Genomic DNA, 10383 nt, shown 5'->3' on the forward strand with positions numbered 1-10383 from the left:
TGATTGACTACTACTATGATTGAGTTATAATAACCACCTTGGACCAAGGGAAGGGCTATGATTAAATCCATACCAATACTCTCCCACTTTATTTGTGGAATATTTAATTGCATAAGCTTTCTTGGGACATTCACTCTTTCTCCCTTAATTCTTTAACATGAAGACATTGAGTGACTTACCTTAGGACATCAATCTTTAGATCAGCCCAAAAAAACTTTTGAAGATTGAGTTAGTGTCCTTGTATAGTCTAGATGTCCTACAAATGGTAGGCCATGAGCCTCATATAGAATCGTACACTATAATGGTAAAGGAACAAGGCTAGCACAAGGGCATTTTATCAACTTTGTGTGGAATAGCAAAGCATAGGCCAAATGTCACACATTGGTTATAGGACCTTATGAGCTATGAATTTTGCTGTGATATATAAGCTTGATTAGCGTGACATTAGTTGTATAAGTATGAAAAATTTCATATTTCATTACCTAAGAATTTCATAAGTAGGCTTATACAACTAACTAACCATAAGAAGATGCTATGATGTTGATGATCAATTGTCTTGACTTATATCCTTCAAGACACCAAAATTAGGCCCCTTTGATTTTTTATGTGCAATAGAGAAGTAGATGTATTTCATGCTAAACCTCTTCACAAAGAAAGAGCAGATAACTTTTGCCACGATTGGACTTTAGCTACGCATAGTGATTTGTACGATGTTGAGAATTTTGTAGCAATAGTGGGCCTAAAGGGGGATGTGAAAAATGAACTTCATCCAATAAATGAAATTATAGCATTATAGCCAATCACTCTTGAATTTGTCATTCTTTTGGAGGGTAGATATGCCTTTCTTTTCGGATCAATATCTTTTTGGGCATCATACCCAATGCCCTTACAAACAATGCTAATAACAAAGTATCACTAGGCTAAGCACTTAAGAGCCCCATGATGTGTAGGTCAATTGACCAATGTGACAATTTGTTACCTGGGACTCGCTCGGTCCATGCATGCCTATCTTTGGTGGACCCCACCTCATGAAGGGTGATATGGGAGAGAGATGAATCTTAAGGAGAGATGGACTTAAACAAGTGGATTGAAACCCCCCCATTTTAAAGGCTCTTATGCTCGCTTTTATCTATTTTTCCTCTCAAAACAATTAAGAGAATTTTTTGCTTGTTAGATGACATGTCTTACTAAAGATGCTATCCATCATTCTCCCTTAATGTTATGTATGGCATACTTAGATAACTAGATAACTTGAGGCTTGATCGAGATAAAGGAAAGATATTCCAAAAGACTTAGCTATCAAAGTATTGGGCATCATGCTAAATTTAGGCCTATTACAAGGGGAACTCCATTGCTTCCGACCAAGTAAACCATGCACTTGCACAAATTCAATAATCAGTGCGAGTCTTAGGAATTAACGTGTACGTCGGGCTGTTATACATGATATGGTGTGGAGTTTGAACACGTTACCTTGATTTTTTGCATCCTCCTTTTGAAGAAGACACGGAGATAAGAAACAGAACAAAGAATCTCTCCTCGGCCTTCTTCTCATTTGGAAGCTATGGCTGGAGCTCTGTCTGCCGCATCGGCCCTCCCTTCTCGCCTCATCGACCATGACCAGATCCAGGGCGCCCCCAAGACACGGTGCCACAGCAGGTTCTCAGCCAAGCTCGCGTCCTCCCGCCAAGGCCCTCCCTCCTGCGCCGTAACCCTAGATCAGGTAAGTTCTTTCTCTGGTTTGCGCAGAGTCTCCTTCATCGATGGCAAGTCAAGCCGTGGCAAAGATCTGCATGCCGCCGTTGCCTCTGCCATTGCAGCCGTTCGTGGCAAAGGTAATCGCGGCGTTGCTGTGGCCATGTTCGAGCGCTTCACCGAGAAAGCCATCAAGGTTATCATGCTGGCACAGGAGGAAGCGCGACGCCTGGGGCACAACTTTGTTGGTACAGAGCAGATCCTTCTAGGTCTTATTGGGGAGGGCACTGGAATTGCTGCTAAGGTTCTCAAATCCATGGGAGTAAACCTGAAGGAAGCTAGAGTTGAGGTAGAGAAGATCATTGGGCGTGGCAGTGGGTTTGTTGCAGTGGAAATCCCCTTCACACCTCGGGCAAAGCGAGTGCTTGAGCTTTCTCTGGAGGAGGCAAGGCAGTTGGGGCACAATTACATTGGCTCAGAGCATCTCCTCTTAGGGCTTCTGAGAGAAGGTGAAGGAGTGGCTGCTAGAGTGCTAGAGAATCTTGGTGCTGATCCCAGCAACATCAGAACTCAAGTCATTCGTATGGTTGGTGAAAGCACAGAGGCTGTTGGTGCAGGTGTGGGAGGTGGTAGTAGCAATGCTAAGATGCCCACTTTGGAAGAGTATGGTACAAATCTGACAAAATTGGCCGAGGATGGCAAGCTTGATCCAGTTGTAGGCAGGCAACCTCAGATTGAGCGGGTGACACAGATCCTGGGACGGAGGACAAAGAACAATCCCTGTCTTATTGGAGAGCCTGGTGTTGGTAAAACGGCCATTGCTGAGGGGCTGGCTCAAAGGATAGCTGGTGGAGATGTCCCTGAAACTATTGAGGGGAAGAAGGTTATCACGCTTGACATGGGTCTCCTTGTTGCAGGTACCAAGTACAGGGGAGAATTTGAGGAAAGGCTGAAGAAGCTTATGGAGGAGATTAAGCAGGCAGATGATATCATACTGTTTATAGATGAAGTCCACACTTTGATTGGAGCCGGTGCAGCTGAGGGAGCAATTGATGCAGCTAATATTCTGAAGCCTGCTTTAGCTCGTGGTGAACTTCAATGTATTGGAGCCACTACTATTGATGAATATAGGAAACATATTGAGAAGGATCCTGCTTTAGAAAGGCGATTCCAACCGGTCCAAGTTCCTGAACCCTCTGTGGATGAGACCATACAAATTTTGAAAGGTCTGAGAGAGAGATATGAAATCCATCATAAGTTACGATACACAGATGAGGCATTAGTTGCGGCTGCCCAGCTTTCTTATCAGTATATTAGTGATCGCTTCCTTCCTGATAAGGCAATTGATCTGATTGATGAGGCTGGGTCGCGTGTCCGGCTTCAGCATGCCCAGCTTCCCGAGGAGGCCAAGGAGCTTGACAAAGAGCTTAGGCAGATCACCAAGGAGAAAAATGAAGCAGTCAGAGGACAAGATTTTGAAAAAGCAGGTGAGCTTCGTGATCGGGAGATGGAATTAAAGGCACAGATTTCTGCTATTACTGAAAAAGGGAAAGAGAAAGCACAGGCTGAGAGTGAGGCTGGGGACTCTAGCCCAGTTGTGACTGAAGCAGATATTCAGCAAATAGTGTCCGCATGGACTGGTATACCTGTAGAGAAAGTGTCAACTGACGAGTCAAACCGCTTGCTCCAGATGGAAGAGACACTTCACAAGCGAGTAATAGGCCAGGACGAAGCTGTCAAGGCAATTAGTCGTGCCATTCGGCGAGCTCGGGTTGGTTTGAAAAACCCTAACAGGCCTATCGCTAGTTTCATATTTTCAGGTCCAACTGGTGTTGGAAAGTCTGAGCTTGCCAAGGCTTTGGCTGCCTATTACTTTGGCTCAGAGGAAGCAATGGTTCGACTGGATATGAGTGAGTTCATGGAAAGACACACTGTCTCTAAGCTCATAGGCTCACCACCTGGTTATGTGGGGTACAGTGAAGGAGGACAACTCACGGAAGCGGTGCGCCGTCGGCCTTACACTGTTGTGCTTTTTGATGAGATTGAGAAGGCTCATCCAGATGTCTTCAACATGATGCTTCAGATATTAGAAGATGGAAGGCTGACAGATAGTAAGGGACGAACTGTGGATTTTAAGAACACGCTCCTGATCATGACATCAAATGTTGGCAGCAGCGTAATTGAGAAGGGTGGGGGTGGGATTGGTTTCCAGCTTGACTATGGTGAAAAAGACAGCAGCTACAACCGAATCAAGAGTCTTGTTAATGAGGAGCTCAAGCAGTATTTCAGGCCTGAATTTTTAAACAGGTTGGATGAAATTATTGTGTTCAGGCAGCTGACTAAGACTGAAGTCAAAGATATAGCAGATATAATGTTGAAGGAAGTTTTTGAGCGCCTCAAGAAGAAGGAGATTGAACTTCAGGTAACTGAAAGATTCAGGGACAGGGTGGTAGATGAAGGATATAGCCCAAGTTATGGGGCAAGACCTTTGAGAAGAGCAATTATGAGGCTTTTAGAAGACAGCATGGCTGAGCGAATGCTTGCAGGGGAGATCAAAGAAGGTGATTCAGCAATCATTGATGTGGATACTGATGGTAATGTTACCATTTTGAATGGGACCACTGGAACTGCCTCAAGTGCTGCCATTGATGCCCCAGCTGGTGTCTCTTAGAGAAAGTACAAGTATTTAAAAGCCTTTATTCAGCAACTGTGAATCCTCTTGGCATTTTATCAATAAGCTAGAGATGCAGAATGTTCATAAGACCTTACCACCATAGTGTATGGTTACCAAATATTTCCAGTAAAAGTCCAAGTTGCTGGGCTACTCTGTTGAATCATGTGTCAACTGAACAGGTATATCATGTCTTTCTTATCCTTCCAGTCACCTTATCATGTGACCAGATGAGAAAGCTGGAAGGTGATGTTCTCATGGAACTGGAGGTCCAATTTTGTAGTTGATCAAGAAACTAGTAACCAGACTTGGCCGCGATTGTTTGTTGTTGTGTATACTGGGCCAATAGTAACCACCACAGTTAAGTGCCAGTTGAAGCCTGCAGTGGGTCAGAATGTGACTTTTTTTCACTGTAATATTATAACATGTACCAGTATCTTTGAAAGCTATTTGGAATATTAGGAAGTTGTTTGGCTTCTCTTGTTTAAATTTAGCCTGTGATTGTTTTGAGCCTCCATGGCGTTCAATGATTTTCAATTTTACTGTTTTAAATCACAATTCTTTGAACTTTTGCATTTGCTCTGGCCTTGGTAATGCATGCACAGACATGCTTCAAGAAACTCGTATTGCTTAAAATGGACAGATCTGAATTCTTGAAAGTTTGAGATAATGTAGCTTTTGTGGGTTTGACATTGCTCTATTTCACAGTATGCCATTAATTGCTTCAAGTTTTGTTCATTGTGTTGGGAGATGAATGTGGATGTTTTGACTTAAAACTATTAATTCTGGTACCAAAAACTAGTAAGATTCACTGTGTACTGATGATCATTGGGTAGTCTTAGCTTTTAAGGTGCTTTACTTGGGATCAGTATGTTCTAAAAAAGCTGCTACTTTTAGCAAGTTTTTATTAGCCAAATTTCATCATTTCCTTTTAAGTCCTATGGATGAATCCTTATGTACGCATGTATTTCATCCATGGCTAATCTGTCACTCCCTAGTTGCCTTTTTCTTCTCACAAGGCTTGCATGCAAAAATTTTCCTCTACAGAGATGGGATTGGTGCTCATCCTGCCATCTTTCAAAAAGGCAGTCAATTTAAATGGGCATTCCTGTGTCTGAATTTTCTTGAATGTATATGCTTTTTCAAATGGTTTAAATTCCCTCCCCCCAACACTTGTACGTATTTACATGGGCATTTATTTTACAACACCAAATCTTTTATGCATGTGTGAATGCACGTGCGTGTGCACTCAAGAAAGTCTACTGTTGCGTATGGGTAAAATGTGGATATACATCTCCTCGACTAGAAACAATACATCCTTTTTTATAACCCTTGTCTATTCAGGCCACTACTATCGAAGCTATGAACAATTCTATGCAAGCTAGAATCTTTCGACCATATGCACAGCTGGAAATGCCCTCGGAATACCCGCTTTCAAAGTTTCATGTAGTCTAGGAGTTGAAAAGGCTAGATGTAAATAGGCCAGCTCTTTATTTTACTTGCACGTGATATTGACTTATATGTTTGATATATTAGCACCAAATAATAGCTTTCCTAGATGTAAGAAAGGTATTGTATGTGTTGTTTTAGTTGGTCGCTTATGGGCTTGAATCGACGGTCATACTCAACTTCTTTAGCTTGTGAAAGGCATATTGATAGTATTGATTGTTAGGCTATTGGAAGGGCTGCCTTAGAAGAGTCTAATGCCTTGATGGCTATGTTGAACCCTTCCTCTATCAAGCTCTCATGAATACCAACCATCTCATTCAGTTTACTAAGGTAAGGGTTCTTTTAACATGCCTTACACTTGTATTACTAGCATCATACACTATGATGGTCTCTACTATGTGTAGTGAATGGGGGTTTCTCCTTATCTAGTGATTGCTTGGAAACAACAAATCCACTAGGGACAAACTTCTAAGCTAATGTCAGATGATCAAATCATAAGGCATAACTAGATTGATTCAATCAGGTTAGATGTGATAAACTAGTTCATACTCTTTCTTGCAGTCATGGATGGCTCCCAAAGATCTAGTATGGTTGGTCTTGTTGAAGTATTTATCAAAACTATGCCACTTCCTTCCACATGTTTCCTTTGACTTGACCCATAAAACAATAAATCTTTCCTATTTCTCCTTCTTGGAATCCAACTCCCAACACCTTGGAGAATGATTGGGAGGAAATTTTCATAGTGACAAACGTGTAGAAAAGACCTGATGGTTGATGTAAATCAATGTATCATTTATGTGGCATGAACAATGGATGGCAACTTGTTTGTATCTTTGACACCCATGACATTGGTTAGTTTGTACTAGTCCTCACTAATCATCTACCTAGCTAGTTTTGTAATAGGCGCCACATCTATATATCTAGTTTTGCACCTGGTTCATTAGGTTTTGATTTCATTTAATTTTATCTATCACATGGGCCCCTAGTAGGCTAGTGGATACACCCCTTGTGATGCTTACTTTTGAAGACATTTATGCATTTATGAGGAATCTCTTATCAATTCATGTTGTAAGGCCTATTAGACTTTGTTTTGTATTGTCGTTGCTTTGTTGTCTCACACACACACACACACACACACACACACACACGCACGCACGCACGCACGCACGCACACAGACACACACACTCCGGTGTGTGCATATGCATGTGTATATGCATTACTACCCCTCACACGTGTGTGTGCACATTACTACTAGCGCGCATGTGCATGAACACACACAAAGCATGCTTTTCTTTTACATACACTAACCACTTACATGTGATAGTGATGTGGATACATGCCATCATATCACAAAGCTAAGTGTGTCAAACGAGTAGTTCCATTTATCCAATGTTTCATAGTTCGATCATGTGATTTGCTGGGTTTTCATGATTCCCAAAGAGGTCCAAATGATGTCATTTAAGTTGAACAAATGGTGTGTGCCTTTCATTGCTTTCTATCATGTATGGTTGGGTGTAGGAGTAGATAGTTTAATGGTGCATGCGATTGTAGGCAACATGACAACTCATGACTGGCTTGTCAACTCATGTATGGTTGGGTGTAGGAGTAGATAGTTTAATGGTGCATGCGATTGTAGGCAACATGTCAACTCATGACTGGCTTGCAACGCATTGGAGGCAATGGAGTTAAGGAGGCAAGAAAAGGTTTCGTGATTTTGAAACTTAAAAGCCTAATTGATGTGAGCAAAGGGCCGCGTGTTTAGAGTTTACAAGATGAGTAGTTGTGAGAGAGACGACTGTGTGATGCACCCAAAAACTTGTGGGATGTAGACTCCAGTTTCAAAACTATGTATGATTGTCCTTTGTTTGTTGCTACAACACCCAGTCCCTTTGGGGTTGGGATATCATTGTGGTTCATGCTATGCACAAGTGATCCAGGCACAAATCAACAAAGCATTGTATTTAAAAATGACTCTTCTCTTGGTCTTTTCTCATATGGGGGTTGCTTGACCATTAGCATTGTTAATGATAAATGTAGCATTGGAGAGTGCAATTATATCTACCATCCAAAATGATCCACATTATTGGTTTTTGGACACGTAACAAGGAAGGTGGTAAGTTGCAAACTTACTCTACATAAGAATTTTATTTGTGATGGAGCAAGTGCTAAAGGAGTTGCAAGTTTCCTTGTACTCCTCAATGTCTAACTTGATATGCATATTGTCATGTGCTCAATTTGAATTGAAATTTTTAAAGCTCATGAATGAAGTATTCCACCTATCCACATGTTAGAAAATGTATGCCATAGATGGATGGTGTGGGGATGCTTGGATGTGGTGCACATGTTATGATCGGAATTTGGTTGTATGTTCTAGTATGGCATGGGCACTACCAATCTAGTGGAGAGGTTGCGGCCATACGCTAGGTACATGTTGCTTGTTGGTTGTATCAATCGATCTATTTTAGATTTAATTTGGCACTTGTAGGGGATGATTGAATGGGAGATCAAATGTGTGGAATAGCATTAACATTTCTCAAATAAATGTAATAAATAAGTATGACATGCGCATTTTGTTGACAAACATGGATCTTGAACACAATTTAGCTATGGAGGCTTGAACTTGTAAGCAAGAGACACGAATAAGACTGATGACTAGACACAGACTTTCACTCAAGTGAATTAGGTTCCAAGATAAATTAGCTTGGACTCATAAACACAATATTGAGTGAATAGAGTTACAGACTCTAAGTACAAAGTACAATAGCATGTCAAGATTGTGGGAGAGAAGGAAGGAGTCTCACTTGTAGCTTTCTTGCTTGCACAATGGGGGAATACACACAAGGGTGGAGGCTGAAAACAGTTTTCCTCTTCTTAGTTGTGTAAGCCAAAAAGAACTCTCATACAAAGAAATAGAAGAACCCTATATATGGGTCTCAAACCAAACTCAACTAAGGTGGCATACTAACTGAGCCACGAACTAGAGTAGATAAGGATAGATGTCATGTAGCTATTATTCATGGGCGGTGTACCAACCGCATCTGCAACTGACAAGTCGGTGACATAAATGCACAACGGTCACCCTGGCATATCATGAGTGGAGCTCGATATCTCAACACTCCCCCTCGAGCTCAATCCCAATTCCTGCACACCAAGCAGGTCTCTGAACTTGCGCAGCTTCTCTGCGCCCAATGCCTTCGTGAATATGTCAGCTACCTGATCCTCTGTGCTAACATAAACTAGATCAATAAGACCTAGTAAAACCCTCTCCCGCACATAGTGATAATGCACCTCAATGTGCTTTGTTCTAGCATGATAGACTGGGTTATTTGCCAAGTGTATACTACTCATGTTGTCACAATAAATGACAACTAGCCCATCTGTAGGAGGCTGATGCATATCATAAAGTAGCTTATGCAACCAAGCTACCTCACATGCAGCCATTGCTGCGTCCCTGTACTCAGCCTCTGTGCTCGACAAGGCAACTGTAGGCTGTTTCTTGCTGCTCCAAGTGACTGCAGCACTCCCAAAAGAGAACACATATCCATTGGTAGATCGTCTATCCGAAATACTACTAGCCCAATCAGCATCAGTGTATCCATGCAACTGTATTTGAACCCCAGTCTCATAAAGTAGTCCATACTGCAATGTGGACTTCACATACCTAAGTATGCGCCTAGCCGCATCCAAATGCGGTTTTCTTGGAGCCTGCATAAACTGACTTACCAGTCCAACAGCATAGCTCAAATCTGGCCTGGTAATAGTCATATAAATCAAGCTTCCTACTATGCGTCTGTACATAGTAGGGTCTTCCAGAAGCTCACCTGCATCTGCGCTCAGCTTCACATTCTGCTCCAAAGGAACTGAAATAGGCTTACAGCATGTCATCCCATATTTGGACAGCATGTCCAATCTATACTGCCTCTGCAAGAGCTGTATCCCACTTGGTGATCTAATCACCTCAATGCCCAAGAAATAATGCAGCTCTCCCAAATCCTTCATCTCAAACTTCTGCTTCAATAGCATTTTCACATGAAGGATATCTTCATCACTGTCACCTATCATAATCAAATCATCAACATAAATGACAAGTAGCATAATACCTTTCTCTGTTTTTCTCACATAAAGTGAGAAGTCTGCCTTGGAAATCTGAAAGCCAATAGTGACAAGATATTGTCCTATCTTGTCAGACCATGCTCTAGGTGCTTGCTTCAAGCCATACAATGCTTTCTTCAACCTGCAAACAAACTCAGGATGAATAGCATGCACATAACCTGGTGGTTGCTCCATATAGACCTCTTCTTGCAAATCACCATGCAAGAAGGCATTCTTTACATCCAACTGATGTAAAGACCATTCCTTTGATGCAGCCATAGCAATGACTGCTCTTACGGTTGCCATCTTTGCAACCGGACTGAATGTTTCTTCATAATCAATGCCATATGTTTGTGCATACCCCTTGACTACTAATCTTGCCTTGTATCTGTTCACAGAACCATCTGCATTGTGCTTCACCTTATAAACCCACTTACAGCCAATTGCATTCTTACCTTTAGGCAAAGGTACCAATTCC

General features: G+C 41.9%; 1 protein-coding gene across 1 annotated transcript; it reads left to right on the top strand.

The window, feature by feature from the left end:
- The first annotated feature begins 1453 nt into the window (after positions 1 to 1453).
- LOC148029254 (chaperone protein ClpC1, chloroplastic-like) lies at positions 1454 to 4828 on the top strand. The gene has a single exon (XM_087688027.1). The coding sequence runs from the start codon at positions 1562 to 1564 to the stop codon at positions 4361 to 4363; it is 2802 nt and encodes a 933-aa protein (XP_087544153.1). The 5' UTR covers positions 1454 to 1561; the 3' UTR covers positions 4364 to 4828.
- The last annotated feature ends 5555 nt before the right edge of the window (positions 4829 to 10383 follow it).

Source organism: Lygodium microphyllum, chromosome 11, assembly GCF_053477565.2.
Source record: "Lygodium microphyllum isolate KBCC chromosome 11, Lygodium_microphyllum_v1.1.10, whole genome shotgun sequence".
Lineage (NCBI taxonomy): Eukaryota > Viridiplantae > Streptophyta > Polypodiopsida > Schizaeales > Lygodiaceae > Lygodium > Lygodium microphyllum.

Excerpts from the sequence above, each read along its gene's own strand:
- LOC148029254 (XM_087688027.1), top strand. The coding sequence starts at position 1,562 with ATGGCTGGAGCTCTGTCTGCCGCATCGGCCCTCCCTTCTCGCCTCATC.